The following is a 17,271-nucleotide window of genomic DNA, read 5'->3' on the forward strand; positions in this document are numbered from 1 at the left end:
GCAACTCTTTTTTATGTCTTTTGTGGTAAGCTGTAACTGGAAAGTGTTCTCTGTGAACACACATTTTTATTCACAGCTCAGTGCATCAAGGCTACATAATACAGTCTTTATCACCACGGATTACTGTACTGCACATCCAGTGTGTTATCCTCTATTGTCTGTTCACTCTGCCTCTGTTCTCATTTGTGCTCTTATTTTTGATGTTCTTGCACAAACTGCTGCGACAACAGTCTTGTATACCCACATGCATATATACATACATATGTATTTATATATCTATATATATATATATATACATATATATATAGATATATATATGTATATATATATATTTGTATGTATATATATATATATATATATATATTTGTATGTATATATATATATATATATATATATATATATATACATGCACGGACACACTGGCGTTCAGTGCTGACTAAATGGTCCATTTCTCAGTTTCCACTCCACTGCGACTGAAGTCTCACATTAGCAGCCGTACCGCTGCTGTCTTCTGCTGACACCTAGTGGCCCAACCAGGGTCTGCAGTCAAACATCCTGAGGGATCTCCCTCTTCCCACTGATGTTACGAGTTTCTCCTCCTTTCAGTCGTCTTTGGCTAAGAGAGGATTTTCGTCACAGGCAGCTCAAAGTAACGGGGTCAAACCACAGCGGGGTCACTGGGGTCAAGACAGGTCACACACTGATTGACACATTTTAGGGTTGCAGCTATTGATTATTTGATTAGTTGCTATGTCCGTAGAATGTCAGAACATTTTAAAAATGTCATTGATATAGTTTATTTGATAGGGACAGTGCAAATGTCCATGTAGGACAACTCCAGCCTGCTTACATACATGCTGTAGTAACATCAATATTAACAATAACTAACTCCTGTTCCTAGTTAGGCCTTTAAAAAACACATATCAAGGTTACAAATGGTACGAACAATAGCAGGTATGATTAAAAACAAAAAATAACACATTTTTATTATAGCTAATGGAAGTGCAGGTGAAATTTGTTTGGAATCATGAGAGCAACAAGTTTGGTTCAAATCAGAACATGCCTGTGCGACTTAGACACAAAAGAAAAAAGAAAAAATTTAGCATTTAACGCAATTTTGATCACTTTATCTTGCATCAAAAATTCCCAAAACAATCTTCGAGAAAATTTGGAGTAAGCCTGACACACTCATCAAATGACGACTTTTGTCTGACCATGACCCATCTTCGCTATAGAGGGCGCTATAGAGCCTTGGGGCTACGAACGGGTTTGCACCCTATGCCACTGTTGCATTTTTTGGGCATTTGTCTTTGGCTTCACAAGCCAATTCAAAAACACATCCCATAAATCACACAGAATTTGGTGGACACAGAGGACACCATGTTTTATACCATATACCGCGCGTTAAATGACATCTCTTATAACAAAAACCCTCTCTTATAGTGCTTTCAAAGAAGGTTAAATATTTAAAATCCTCTAACGTTGCTCACAACGGTCGGAGATTATAATTGACAATATACACGTCTGTGGTTTTACTTTCCTCACACTAGATTTTAAGCTCAAACTGGAGATATTCAGTTTACTGTCAAAAGAAATATTCACATTTAAGAAGCTAAAATCAGGAAATGTGTTGTTATTTAAAAAAAAATAAAAATATATATATTTATATATATATATTAAGTTAAGTATATACTTTAAGTATTATTCTTATATGTATATCAAATGTCTCTTCTCCTGCTCCAGGCAGCTTCAGGAGCTGCAGCGGCAGAAGGAGCTGGAGCGAGAGCGTCAAGAGAGGGATCGACTGGAGCAGGAGCGCCAGGAGCAGGAGCGCCTGGAGCAAGAGATGCTGGAGCGCGAGCAGGAGCGCGAGCGTCAGGAACACGAGCGACAGGAACGCGAGCGTCAGGAGAGGGAGGCGCAGGCGGAGAGGGAGCGGCTGGAGCGGGAGCGCCAGGAGCAGCAGGAGCGCAGCGAGCGTGAGCTGATGGAGAGGGAGAAGGCGGAGAGAGAGCGGCTGGAGAAGGAGCAGCAGGAGCAGTTGGACAGAGAGCAGCAGGACTGGGAGAGAGGGAGACGCATCTCGAATGCTGGTGAGTGTTTGACTTTGGTTTCTCGCACACTAGGTCGTTTTTGGAGGCCAGTGTTCAGACTGTTGGTTTGAAGATGAAAAGAATCTATTAGCCCATAAATAAATCAAATGAAAGTCAATATTATTAAAAAAAGCAGCAGACATGGTTGTGTGTTGGCTGCAAGAACATGTTTCCATCAGATAATAGTCTCATCATTGATGAGGGAGTGTGTTTGGGATGTCTGACATCAGACATCCCAGTTCCATGCCACATACAAATGATATAAATATGAATAATATGTCATACTAACAGGAAGTGATGTGCTAATGCATGTCAGTGAAATTGTGTTCATGTGAATTAATCCTTTTCTGGGCATTTTCTGCAGCTCATGGTTACTGATCTGTATTTAATTGCATTTTGGGACAAATGTGCTCATCGTCACGTATTAAATGTTCACTTATTTTAGTATTTCTTTAACTTTCCAGTGTTGACAAACCTAATGTGGACTCAGATCTATTATTCAATCCAGAGTTGTTTGACATGTCGACTAAAATAACAGTTGAAATCTGATTTGAGGGAAAAAAAACACTAACATTTGAATATTAGAACATGAAAAACAATAAACTCAGATATATGCTGTAGCTCTCGTCTAAAAGCAATAAAAAAGAGACAAGCGTGTGTGATATTGTTACTGGATTCAAACAAAGTCACCAAAAGTATTATTGAGCCATTTGTAGAATAAAAAGACTCTGTAGTCAGTGTCTCGTCGAAGGACAAGAAAACACACTCCCACCCAGTCTGGTGTAGCTGTGAAGTGGCAGGTGAACACACTTCCTGTGACTGACTGAAGGCCTTGAAGCCTGGGAAGCAGAGAGTGTGTTCTCTGTGTCTGTTGTCCATTTAGTCAGCGCTAACATTGTTATCTAACCGTGTTAGTTCTACTGTACGGTCCACACTCATCTGTCCATCGGGAGGGACTGGAGCTATAGGAACAGATTATAAAGGCACTGGGGCATGGAGGAAGCAGATAGTTGTGTGAGTGTTTGTGCATGAGTGTGCATTATATTAAAAAGAGCGTCGACACCATACACACACATGCAGGGCTGCAATAATGAGTCGACTCATAATAGACCACTAAATGAACTATTTTGATCATCACTTCATTGCTTTGAGTGTTTTTTCAGCTTCTTAAGTGGGAACATTTCAAGATTGTGTTGCTCTTCTGTGACAGTAAACTGAAATTTCTGGGTTTTATGTTTGTCACGATGTCATTTTGAGGTTAAATAAACACTTTCACATGTTGTATGTACCAAACAACTAAATAATTAATAATAAAAAAATAGCCGTCAGACTAAAAGATGATGGAAATAATCCTTAATTGCAAACGTACTTACCTGCAAATCCATCAAAAGCCCTCAGTAAATTGACTTGATTATTATTCTAATCACTGAACTCTTGGAGTTGGATAGACTTTGTGTACCTGCATTAAAGAATATAGTCCATTAATACTTTAATCTGCAGCAGAGCCACAGGTGGGAGAACAGTGTTAGCCCAATCTGATGCAATACTGGGGGAAATATACTGTAATCTTCTACATGTAAGCTCTGGGTCAGTAGGGAAGACTACGCTGTGAGGCACGCTTCATTACTATGGTTGGCCTATTAGCATATACATGTGTCAACACACACACACACACACACACACACACACAGGCAAGTACAGTTCAGTAGAGTCAGTCAGAGGCTATAAATACATCATCAGGGAGAATGTTGGTGAGACCCCGGGGGCTTTTTGTGTGCGTATACTTGTATTTGTAACCTCTTTAGAGCTTTTTCTGTCATAAACACGGACCTCGTCAGGACCGGTAGTCCTCGTGGAGACGAAAACCTGGTCCTAATGAGGCAGAACCTTATTTCTGGGGAGCTGGTATATGGCTAAGGTTTGAATTGCAGTTAGGTTAAGATAAGGAATTGTGGTTAAGGGTTAGGCTGTGACAATGAATCCAGAGCAATGCGGTGTCCTGAGAAGAATGGCTGCACAAACCTGTGTGTGTGTGTCAAAAGCCCCAGGATAGAAGGGTGGAGTTATTCACATGTCATACACAATAACACACAGAATAAACACATGGACATCACACAGACATGCAGTGGCTCCACACACACACACACACACACACACACACACACACACACACATCTGAGGGCTTTAATTAGAGCTTGTCACTTAATATTTAATGTGATAATCTGGGACACAGCTTCAAGGTGTGAGTGAAAAAAAAAAAAAAAGAAAAAAGTAATTTTATGACACATCATGTGAGAATTTTATGAAATCTGAATACATTTTATGACTTTAAAATGGCTAGTTAGCATCATAATCACCTTTTATTTATTTTTTTGTTTGTTTTGCTCACTCACACACTAAATGCAGTCATATTTCACATAAAATAATACTTCCTAAAATCTTAACTCCCTAAAAGGACCATTCAAAATGTGACTGTGTCCCATTTCCATTTCCAAGCTAAATGCAGACATATTTTAGACAATATAATACCTACAAGAATTTATTTTTCCAGTGAACCCACTTGACCTCCGGGCTGTTTGTCTCTCTTTTTTGTCTGCTTTTTTGTCCACGTTGTCCCTAAAAGTCCAGATCAGCACATGAGGAGCTGAGCTTCAACAACTCTGGCTTTGTCGTCTTCACATGTGTGCACATGTGCGTGTTGATGTTCCCGTGTGTCCAGCGGTCAGCAATAATCAGTGTGTTCTGTGTAACCTGTGGTCATTGTGGAATAGTAGAGCAAAGCTGGGGGCCTCTCGGTCACATGACCAGCCCAGTGCTACAGACAGAGAGAGAGAGAGAGGAGGATGAGGGGGAATGATGGAGAAGAGGCACATGGATAAGGAAGAGTCGTGCAGTGACGTAAATTAGAGGAAATAATGCATTAAAAAAAGATTGGTAGAATCATAGGAAAAACAGAGGAAGAAATAAAGCATGAAGGGAAATTGTGAGCTGGGAAAGAGAGACTGAGCTGTGACTTGAAGTGGAGAGGATAAATGGCATAAGCTGTCAGATCGCTCAGTTGAAAGAAGCAAAGAGTCTCACACACGGAAGAGATGAGTCGGGCGGACGCACATGGTTGACTTGGTCCTTCACGTTCATGTGAATCTGAGTTTTTTTTCCACATGGACGTACTGGGCGGTTATCAAGCTGCATCTTTAGCAAAAACTAATCCATATATCCATAAGAGTCATCATGAGCACAAGGACAGGGAATGACATTTGATAGCGAGGAGTAAATAGAGCAGAAGGTGAAGAACTTAACACCATCCACACACAAGGACAACATATGGCACGTCCATCCAGCCGCAGTTCAGCCCACATTAAGAGCTAAAATAGCACGTAAACAAAAGCACTTAAGCTAATGAATTCTAACATTAGGCTTCACTGGAACACACTGTCAACTCCATTAGGAAGAGTCTAAAAAAAAAAAGAAGTAATATTCATTTCTGCTGGGGTATCTAAAGTAGGGATGGGAGGTGGATGCAGGATAATTACGATCAAAATAGGATGTAATAAGATGAGTTTACATGGTGCAGATTAAACCTGACACACTAATATCAACAAGAACAAACAAAGCTGTAATTACACTGTCCTCTGTTCAGGAGCCTCAGCAGCTCTGAGCACTGGAAGTTTACTGTCCAATATAAAACCACACAAGTGACTCATATCACCTTTATTTATTTTTCTTAATCTATAAAATATCATCACATTTAACACGAGCTTCTTTTGTAAGAGCTTTATTATTTATTTATGGGTAATTTGATAGAGACAGATACAGTGTCTCATGTAAATGACAACACCCTACCCTAAAAGATCTTTTATCAATATATTAAACAGAGCCATCAAAGATTTAGAAATAGAAAAATAAAACAAGGGAATATACAAGGTGATAAATGAAGGATACATTAAACCACACAGGTTCAGGTTTGTTGCTGAATGAACCAGGATTTTGTGGCCCACCCCCATGGTCCAGCCCCTCTTGATTGTGATGATTGTTTGGGTCGTGCATCACCATCATTCCTGACTATTTTAGATTACCACTCATACGGCGCTATACTGCCCTTCTGCACATGATAGTTTAGGTTCTAAAAGTCTCAAATGTATTAGTATGTAAATGTGTATGGATGTAGCCCTTGTTTTTGCTGCTGCTGCATAGTGAAGACAAACCTGTTTACTTCCATATCAAGCAGAAATATTGGGAGTTCAGCATCACTGTGTGTGTTTTGAATCAAAGTATCAGCTAACACCCAACTGTGTTCATAGTTCTATTTAACTTGAACAGTTATAGTGCATAATATGTACTGTATGCAAATGACACTGGATTGTGATGAGTGCTATAACCTGTTGCATGTTGGGTCTTTTAATTCTAGGTATTATTTCTCTGGTGTGTGAAGTCTGAATTCTCCTCCTCGCTCCATCTGTTCTTCACTTCCTCTCTTTCTCAACATGACTATGAAAGCTTTGTGTCTTTGTGTGGCTCTGTCCACAGTGCTAACACATGTCCACTAACACAGTAGCATGACCTCAGGCCCACAGAGGACACAACCCGGAAGAAAATGTGTGTACAGTAAAGCTCTCGTGCTGGTTATTCCTGCTTCATCTGCCCCCTTTCTCTTTTTTCCTCCCTTCCTCCTTCCTTATTCCTTCTCTCTCTCCTGACCTGCTGTCTTTCCCTCCTGTGTGCACAATGGCTGCTTCCTTCCTGCCTTCTTTCCTTCCTTCTGTCTCCCCCTCCCCTTCTGTCCTGTCTTGTCCTTGACCTTGGTTTGTCCATTGGTGTGATGTGCGTTTAGCTTTCGAAAGCACCCTGTATAGTCCCACGCCGCAGGAGTACAATAGAACCCCCTCCGCACCCGTCTCTCCATCCATGCCCTCATACCCAACTCCTGGGACTCCATTGTCACCATCCTCCTCTAACGCCACGCCCCCAACCCCGCCACTCAGGCACTCAGCCTCCAAATTTGCCACTTCGCTCGGCTCGGCATTCCACCCCGTCCTGCCTCACTACGCCACGGTCCCGAGGCGACAGCAGGCCGTACCGCAGGCTCCGCCCCCTGCTCCTGCACCTCCTGCTCCACCCAAGTCTGTGGTGTGGTCAGCGTGCAATTTCACCCCACTTCCTCCGTCGCCCCCTGTCATGATAAGCAGTCCCCCAGGGAAGGCAGCCGGCCCGCGGCCACTCATCCCAATTGCAGCCCCTTCCCCTCTCACCCAGAAGCCTCCTTCGCCGTCCCCCAACGGCCCGCCCATGTACCCCGCGCCTTCTCCCTTGACCATCTCACACAGCCACGCCCCCCTCGGCATCGCCTGTCCCACCCCGCCTCCGCCACCTACCCCGCCCCCTCTCCCTTCCCCTGTAGCTCCCTATGCGTCCTCCACCTCGTCTCCCCCCTCCTCATCCCAGGCTCCTGGTGTGCCCTCTCCCTCCACAGCGCCCCCTGCTGCTGCAGCCACTGCCGCCACCTCTGCCTCTGTTGAGCACCTCTCCCTCCCTGTGGGCCTGGGCCTGTCGGGGCCGGGGGAGCTGGACACAGCTGTGGGCTCAGAGCCCTACCCGCCTCAGGGGGGCTTCTCCTGTCAGCCCCAGGGTAAGGCCTCCAGTCTGCATTCTGCTCTCTCTCTCTCTACCCTCTGTCTTTCACTCCTCCTGACTCACTCACTAACACAGGGTAATGGGTGGGTGGAGGCTACTAAACCCTCTTATCTGTAAAGTTGTCTGTTCTTTTTCTAAAATATGAGGCAATAACGTGTCCTTTAACATTTAAACAACTGTAACTAATATATTTGTGTAATTGACTCAAGCTCTTAAGCTCTGTTCAGACCTGGTATCAACATCCGTCCTCATTTATCCGATCGCACGTGGATAGCTCTAAGTACGTCTGTTCACACTAAAACGTGTCCTGCGACCACATGAGACCAGATGTGGCCCTTTATCCAGTCTGACTGTACAGATGTGTTCGTGGTCAGATCAGATCTGAAGAAGCATTCAGCACGTATTGGGAGCGTTCAGATGTGTACTTAGCGCAATCACAGTGCATTCCATTTGTAATTAACTAAAGTTGTATTTCCACCTCAGAAACTCGGACAAACACGGCTACTTTTACCATTAATAGCACTTTTGTAGTATTTATTTTGTAGTAAATGAGTTGTTCATATGAAACTGTTTGATTTTTAACCATAGACATGCTATGCTACGCCGTTCGTGTGCACAAAATACCAGGTAGACTGTTGTTATCGACTGGTATTGCTAACAAAGCCAAAGATACGTTCACAATTCTGATTTTGTTACACTAAAATATCGTGGAAGTTAGCTCCCGGTTCCAACTTCCGTTGTAAATGGAACGCAAGCACGGATGTGATTGGATCACTGAGGTTGCGATGTTGTCTGAACAGGGTCTGAATGCACAATAGACGAGAGGTAACATACTGACACAAAATGCCTGCTTGAGTTAACAACATCTGAAGAATATGTCTGCCACTTTATTTTAGCTTTAGACAGAACTTTTCCTTCTGGAAACTGAACTCACTTTGCTGCACTAAAGTCAAGTCCATAGAAAAACATTTAAGTTGCAAGAGCTGCTGATCTACTGCTGCCATGTTTGGTGATTTCGAACACTGTCACAAACGACAAAATAAATGAGCAAACATATTCTTGAGAAAACTCAGCATGTGCCATGTTTACTAATGAATACAACGCACTACATTTATAAAAACTACATTTAAAACAAACAGCAGCAATGAAACAATACATTACATTGTATATGCAGAACATTTAATGCACCGTTCCCTTCCAAGAAGAATAATCACTGTACTGTATATTGATGAATGAAATTAGGAGAATCCCCAAACTTTTGGGACAACAATGATGTCATAGCACCGCCTCTCTCTTGCTCTTGCATTCACTGTCGCTGTCTTCATCGTTGTTGTCTTCTTCTTGTGTTTGAATTATTGTTTGGTCTGTTCGCTTTATGGTAACTTTTATTTTCTGTCCTTGTTCTGTCTCTATTTTCGGTTACTGTATTCACTGTAACGTAGTGTACATGTGGCAGCGTTACAGCGCCACATACAGGCCTGGAATATGTACTACAGTGTTAAGAATCATTTTGAGTTGATTAAATTATTTCTTGAAACAATGACATATTTATGGAAAACTTTCTAAGAATAAAAAAGTTCGATTGTGGAGGTTAAATTTTCATGTGGATAAGACCTCAAATATAAAGTAAAGTCAAAATAGATTGTGTATGTGTATCTATTACATGTAGGATTTTGGGAGCAGTAACACATTGACATTGATTTCAATGACTTTTAATTGATCGTGCTAGAAGTGGAAAACTAAATCCAGTCATAGATGTTGTGTCTGAATTGCAACTTCTGATTCTCATATCTCATGTTCTCTGTTGGACTGTAAACCCCAAAATATTATACCTTTTCCCCTCTAAAAGTGAAATTGTTGCCAGAAGATATAGCTAATGTGCTCCATGATTCCTCACAGTGCTAATATTGAAGAAGTTCAAGTAAAAACATCCGTACCTTTGCTGTTCCCTGTTATGGTGAACAGAATGTGAAACAGAGAAAACTGCTCCAGGCTGAGGAGACAGAGGAGGCGCCTTCAGAGATGGAGAACATGAAACTCCTTGTCATGAATTAAGTCCAACAAACTTAGTGAATGATCCAATAGAATCTGACAAAGCAGTCTGTGTATCAACAGTAGTAAGTAATGAATCAAAGTAAAGCTGCAGTCACACTGAAAGTGAATTTCCACATTATTTTTGTGCTATTTTGGTGTGTGTGCGCTTCTGCCAGGTAGACCGACTTCCTCGGTGACTTTATTCCCAGCTCTTTCTTTTTTTAACGTGTCATAGTGTCATAGAGCTTCTGGTGTAAACACACAGAGACGATACATTTTTGTCCGGACACGGATGTGACGTTACGTCATGTACAGGGTCAGAAAATCTCAATGCTGATTGGTTCACGTGTCTTTGTAGCAACTCAAATGCTTACTGCATTCAGAATCCCACATGTGCACACTCTACATTTTCATATGCAGTAATATTGTGGCTTTATTTATATCTTAGGCCTAATAGTAAACAGTGCATTGTTTTAAGGAATGTTTTCATCCACACGAGATCCCACAAAACAACTCTGTAGGACATATTCCAGGCCTGTATGTGATGCTGTGATGCTGCAACAGAAATAAATAAATAAATAAATAAATCTTTTTTTTTTTTTAAATAGAGCTTTATTCAAATAAGCATACATTTGATTCCTACTTTGAATGCACAGATTTTTAATGTGGCGACGTGACCGCAGAATTAGTGACAGTTTAAGCAGAAAGAGAAGTAAGGTGACCACATCACATCACAACAGGAGTCACCCTCAGACGTTTCCTCCTCCCTGATTGCGTCTGTAGCTCCTCCCAGTAAAACTGCAGCTGGCTCCATCAGCTCATGTCGTCGTCGTCTAACTTCTCTGTCACTCTGCTCATAAACTCCTTGTATATGTTTACAGGTGTTGTTCGCTGACTGTTGATTGGTTATGTGTCTGGGCCTTTAGTGAGGCGCCTTCTATTGACAGGCATCACTAACTGATCCCTGACTGAAGTCTGTGTAGAACAACTTCTGTTATCCTGACTGATTTGTCCTTCGATCAATCCATTTCCCAATCAACTTCAAAGTTCAGCAATTTTTTCTTTGTGTTTGTCTGTTTCCCAACTCTGTGCTGATCTTACGGTCTCATCATTTGTTTTCACCCTCATTAGACACACGTGCAGGATGTTCTCTCCCCATTCTATACTTTATATAAGTCCAAAAAGCTCTATGACTATTTTACAACTAGGGTTTCATATATATTTTATCTGATTTCATGGTTTTATATATATATATATATATATATATGTGTGTACATATACTGTATATAAATGAGCTTGTTTCAGATTAAGTATTTATAGTTATTATGCATTTTTTTAGTTGTTTGAGACACAAAAATCGCATTTATCCTAAAACACTGGTTGTGTATTTACATACATACAGTACATATACTGTATGCTGCGTCACTGACCTTTGACCTTGGAGTTTTCTATTATTAGCTGCAGGAGACACTCTAATGATCAGACTAAACTGCCTGAACAATATTGATCCCATGTTCACACTGCCCCCCACAGACTCACTGATTCATGACTGTAAATAGAACTAAATTATTATCCGACCTTTAATTAGCCTTGAAGTACTTCAAGGCTAAAATTATTCTTTTTTTATTATTATTATTTGTTCGTCATTTGTTGGTAAACACAATGAAATCAGGCTATAAATAATATAAATATATATATAAAGACAGGTGGCACTGACCTAAATACAAGTGCTGCCCATGTTTCTGTGTTAATTATCTGTGTGTGATCATTATCTATGTGTGTGTGTGTGTGTGTGTGTGTGTGTGTGTGTGTGTGTGTGGTATTATACCAAACTGTATGTTTCATTGATAATAGTGGAGTCACTTTTTACTGGAATGTAAACCTTCAATATATGATAATAGAAATCATTTTTCACAGCTCAATCACTACTGCTCACTAAAGCTGCATGTTTGCTGTGGTTAACATGTGGCATGATGTCATAGCTAACACACGTTACTTCATGTCGAGTTTCATTTGATGAGACACATCGTCCATTGCTGCTCTGCAGGTACGACACTGTTGTGTAATCTCTTGTTATTCAGGCTGATGAAGCGTTTAAAGATCACTTTATTAAGAACACCTTCCTATACTGGACACACATAACCAAATTATAGCAGGTCTGCGTACAAAAAAATAGATTTTCTAATTCCTATTGTTTTTGGAAGCGGTAAAGCAGATTTGTTCCTTACTTCAATGTATATGTCGCTGAACCAGAAATTGTTCCACACGTTGCTTTTGAGATGCTCTCGTGTCATGATTGTTGCTCAGGAGGACAGTTAAAGTTAAGTCTGTCCTCCACTGTTACCTCAAAACAACATCTTTACTTTAAAATGTCTGTCCTGTTTTTAGGCTGGGTATATTGAACTTAAACAGGTTTTTTTATTATCACCATCAACTGCATTGAGAGTGTCACCATGTGGTCATATTGAATAAAAAGTGCATTCATATGATGGGTTTCCTGACCAGTGGAATGGTGTTCCTAATAAAGTGCTCACTGTCACAGGTTTAAGACTCTGTGATTCTTCTGAAAACTGACAGTTAAACTCAGTTTTCCTCCCCTGTGTCTTTTGCCCATCCCCCCTTCCCTCCCACCCCCACAGACGTGGTGCAGGCCCCGGGCTTGACCACCCCTACCCCTCCCCCACCCCCTCCACTGCCACCCAGCTCCACTGTGACCTCCGCCGTCCCCGCCGCCACCGCCCCCGCCCCCTCTCACCCACCACCACCCCCTCCTCCTCCTCTCCCCCCCACACTGACCCCTTGTGGGACGCCGCCCCCACCACCAGGTCCACCTCCTCCTCCCGGGAACCCGCCACCTCCCCCAGCACCTCCCCTTCCCGCCGGACTGTTCTCCCCTGCCGAGGACCGCCCCATCTCGGGCCTGGCCGCCGCCCTCGCTGGAGCCAAGCTGCGCAAAGTGCCAAGGGTGAGTGTTTGATTGGTGGTTTGATCAGTGGGACGCTCGACACTATTGTAACGACGTCTCATTCTGTCCTTTCTTCTCACTGAAACACGCACAGACATCTCTGAGACTGAGAAACACTGTTGCTGAATCAGTCACGCACACACACACACTAAGTTCATGCATGATCTCACACACGCACACAGTCACATGTCATCCGTCCTGTCTCATTTCAGACTCTGAGGAGATTTAAACATCGTTCTTACACAGCATCTCTGCCAAACTGTGATTATTAACCCGACAAAATACAGAAATCAGCTATAAATTTGACAATGAAGTTGATTTTTGTAGTAATATTATTATTGAAAGGATAACCTGTTTTCCTTTGTATCTCACGCCTGTTGTCTCCTCAGAGTGATGATGCTGGGGCAGCTCTGGCAGCAGCCTTGTCAGGAGCTATAGGAGCTGCAGGAGCTGCAGGGGCCAAGACTGAAGCCAGAGGCAATGGCCCTCTGCCCGGAGGAGGAGGCCTTATGGAGGAGATGAGCGCCCTGTTGGCCAGGAGGTAGAGTCACCTCATTCATTATTACTGAATTCATATGTCTCTGTCACTATGTCTATGCCTTTCCTCACTCACATTAACAAATCCACTGACTCGGAGAAGACGTACTGAACTATTGTGTTAGTCTGACTACATGACTAATGTAATGTAATGTAATGACTGAAACCAGAATTGGGTATCACTCTATTTCAGTCCATTTTTGACTCATGTACATGTAATCAACAGTTATTCAGGATCATGTCAACAAATAATCTGTTGACACGTGTTGTTTATCTACTGTCCTGACACACAATTACACATGGAAGTGTAGTATCCCTACTACGAGTGCAACTAACCCTGCAAGTGCACAGACTCTTGTGTATTTCACTATCAGTTCTTTATGAATGTTGGAGCAGCTGAGAACAGCACAGTTTTTTAATTATCCTCGATAATAAAGTAAGACTAAACACAATGACAGATTTAAGTAGCAGAGTTTTTTTTCTACCACCACTAATTCTTATTCTATTGTATAGAAATCATTGAATTAAATACATTTTTGTTTGCTGTTAAGGAAGAAAAACTACAAACAATAGAATGATCTGAACTAGGGCTGCAACGTTTAGTCAATTCATCAAAGTTGCTGAATAATTTAGTCGATCTGAGTTTTCAGCTCCATATAACAAAGAAATCATTAATGTGAATCATTTTGGTTTGAGGACAAAATAAGACATTTGATGACATCATCATTTCCACTGATCAACAATTTCACAGTCCCCGATTACTCGAGAAAATAATCAACAGAGTAAACAATTATGAAAAGTATTGTTAGTTGCAGCCAATCCATAATCTGATAATAATAATAATCTCTTTATTTTACAGGAGAAGAATTGCAGAGAAGGGCTCATCACCTGAACCTGACCAGAGATCAGTAAGTATCAGGACTCTCTTCTTTGATTTGGGTCCATATATGTCATCATTGCTCTCCCTCTGCTACTGACTCACACAATAGCCTGTCTGTGTGATGATGATGATGATGATGATGATGATGTGCATGGATTCTTCAGTGTGTCCAGGCTGTTCATAGTACACTGCATTCACTGCATTTCTCCTCAATCACTCGTCGCTTTATCTCTGTGATAGTCCACATGCCTCTCTGTAATTCCACTCTGTAAATCGTTACTGTCACATCATATCAAGTGTTAAATAAAGAGGCCAGGTTTTCATTTAAAGCAAGCATTTGTTAGTATATGCTATTATATTTGTATATGCTATCTGTTGATAATGCAAATGTAACACTTCTTCCCTTGTTATTTGTCCTTCACCAGCACTACAGTGTCGCTTTATTCACTGAACAGTGTAACTGCCTCCTCCAGAAGTCCCTAAAATATCTGCTGCACCTATGAATCAGTGTTCTCTCTCTGTGATGATCACATCAGTGACCCCTGTGACTCATCTTTGACCTTTAAACCCCCTGTTTGTCTCTGTCCTATAGGAGGACGGCGATTCAAACACAACCCCTAAAATGTCAGCCTGTAGCACACCAGGTAAGTGGCCGTCACAGTCTGCAGAACCCGGGGAACCAAAGCTGCAGCAGCAGCAGAGATAAATATGCATCTTCCCATCACAGGCAAAGATGACGATCCAAGTTAGCATCGAAAATAGTTACATTTCTTTTTAGGGTTGTTGTTTTGAGTCAATATAGTGTTTTTATGCTGTAATCTGCTGGAATGAATTTGATGGATTATTTGTTTTTCTCCAGATATGCCCAGGAAGCCATGGGAACGAACAAACACCATGAATGGTAGCAAATCTCCCGTCATTGGAAGGTACAGTCGTCCTCCACATCATCATGTTTTGTGCTTTTTCACCTTTAAATGACACTTTTAAATCGCCCTGACATTTACTTTCCTAGCGCTCGTCGTAGCCTATTTGACCACCTGCTCCGGTATCTGTGTTCTGAATGGCTATATAGCAGCAACGCTACTAAACACCATCACCCATTCTGAGAGGGACAAATAGCATCACGTAGCGTTAGCATGGCGGTGCAGAGCTAACCTCACTAAAGCTTATGTTGCCTTTGAGTGCAGCGTGGATGTCGCACAACACGACTTACTTACTGCTGAGGTGCCCATGAGCAAGAGAGGAGAAGGATGTCAGACGATAACGATGAATTTGTATTTAACATGGGATTAAATGCAGGATTAGTGCTAAAGCTAAAGTTCACATTAATGGTTAGTATTAGAGTCTAAAACAGAAAAAAGAATAGTCCAGTTTGTGTAAACACATGATGGTATCAAGTAAATGTAAACTATGATCTTAAAAAGACGGATGGTAACGTATATATTCTTATATTCTTTTCAGTGTTATTTTCATCTCTTAATCTCAAAGCCCTGCAATCGATATCATGTGTCCCACCACTTAGAGTATATGTTTGTATTTGATATTTGTAGATTAATTTTGAATCATCAATGTTTTTAAATTGTGAATTATAGTATTATAGTATAATTATAGTCACATAGACATGTCTTAAGTCTTTAGACCTTACCAGACTTACTCTCACGTGGCCCCCAGGTCATTTGAGTGCGAGACCTTTGTCTTAATCCATTAGATGTTTGATCCATAAAATGTCAGAAAATTGTAGAAAAATCAAAATCTCAAAATGGCAACAATATTTTTTGCCCACAAACTAAAACTAGTCAGTTAAACATTTATAACCCCAACCCAAACAGATTCATCGATTTTACTTGTTGATTATTAGTGTATTGATGAGTTGTTGCAGCTCTAAAGTGAGTGTAGACAGTCTACAGGAGCTTTCATTCAGTCCTGAGCCACAGACAAGACAATAAGCCGCCATTTGTAAAGTCAGTGTCTCTGCTGCTCACACAGACGAGAGTCTCCGTGGAGATTTCCCATGGGAGCAGAATCCTCCAACAGGTAGAGAGAAAAGGCCGTGGGAGAGTTTGAGAAATCCCCTTTTCTTTAAAACAATCTCCTTTTTCTCCCCCTTTGAGGTTTGCTGTGATGGACGTGTTTCTTTTTGCTTTTTCTGGAGCGAGCGGTTCTTGTTCCTGTGCCTGAATGAAACGTTTGGAGTGATTACTGTGTTGTCTTGATCAGCCTGCAGGGGCTCGGCTCTGTTCATCTGTTGGTTGAAATGTGCCAGTTCTTCCTCAGTCATGTGACTTTTAAAGCACTCACTGTCTGGATGAGGGTGCTGGACTTTATTCTCATGGATTCTACTTGTTGTTGTTGTTGTTTATTTTTTGCATGCTGCCATTTTTTTCCATCCTCTCCCCTCCCTCAGACCAGGGAACTCCACATGTGTGCATCACATGCTGTACACCCACCCTATCACACACACTAACACAAATATGGGTGTCCACCCATTGCTGGATAGACTTGGCACGGTGTTATCTTAATACAGCAGGCACCCGCAGATACGGCCCTGCTGTGTGTGTGTGTGTGTGCGCACTCACACACACAGAAGAGCAGATGGGCGTTTTTGATTCCATCCTATTAAAAATGACTTTAATATGTGAGCGACGCAGAGTTACTGTTAACATTATTGGACTTTGTAATACATATTTTAGATGTGCTAACCATCGTAGCCTGTACATCCAAGAAATGTACTCTAATAATAGATAATAGATAGATATAATAATAATAGACTCTATAAAGAATCCACTTTGCCTTCCTGATGCAAAAGTGCAGCTGAGGAAATAGAACAGAAGTAGCAGTTAGCTACCAGGGGGCGACTCGGCTAGTTGCATAAATGTAAAATGAGTGTGAGGAAACAAATGAATGATCTCACTCACTAGTTTTAGTTCTTCTTCAATAGAACATGTCGTCAATTATGTTCCTATTTAGAGGAAATTAGATGGCACGGCACATAATGGGTGGACACCAGTGTGATTGACAGCTGGTATCATCCAATAGGAGCCTGGTTTAAGTGAGGCTTCTGAACTACTGCTTTTTCAAAAGGTCACATGACTCTGGTCAAATCCTCCGTACAAATGCTCGCTGTGCTGAGA

The 17,271-nt window shown here is 41.5% G+C and overlaps 1 protein-coding gene across 9 annotated transcripts in view; it reads left to right on the plus strand.

The window, feature by feature from the left end:
• enah (ENAH actin regulator) overlaps positions 1–17,271 on the plus strand; it is a 149,157-nt gene that overhangs the window by 122,729 nt on the left and 9,157 nt on the right. For 5 of the 9 annotated variants that reach the window (XM_058614268.1, XM_058614267.1, XM_058614265.1 and 2 more), the window contains 8 exons: positions 1,744–2,093; positions 6,925–7,719; positions 12,398–12,723; positions 13,113–13,264; positions 14,120–14,168; positions 14,733–14,784; positions 15,000–15,066; positions 16,127–16,174. In XM_058614268.1, the coding sequence (XP_058470251.1) occupies positions 1,744–2,093; positions 6,925–7,719; positions 12,398–12,723; positions 13,113–13,264; positions 14,120–14,168; positions 14,733–14,784; positions 15,000–15,066; positions 16,127–16,174 (1,839 nt within the window). The remainder of the gene's footprint in view (positions 1–1,743; positions 2,094–6,924; positions 7,720–12,397; positions 12,724–13,112; positions 13,265–14,119; positions 14,169–14,732; positions 14,785–14,999; positions 15,067–16,126; positions 16,175–17,271) is intronic. The other 4 variants (XM_058614271.1, XM_058614266.1, XM_058614272.1 and 1 more) reach the window with 4 other exon arrangements.

This window comes from Solea solea, chromosome 17 (assembly GCF_958295425.1).
Source record: "Solea solea chromosome 17, fSolSol10.1, whole genome shotgun sequence".
Lineage (NCBI taxonomy): Eukaryota > Metazoa > Chordata > Actinopteri > Pleuronectiformes > Soleidae > Solea > Solea solea.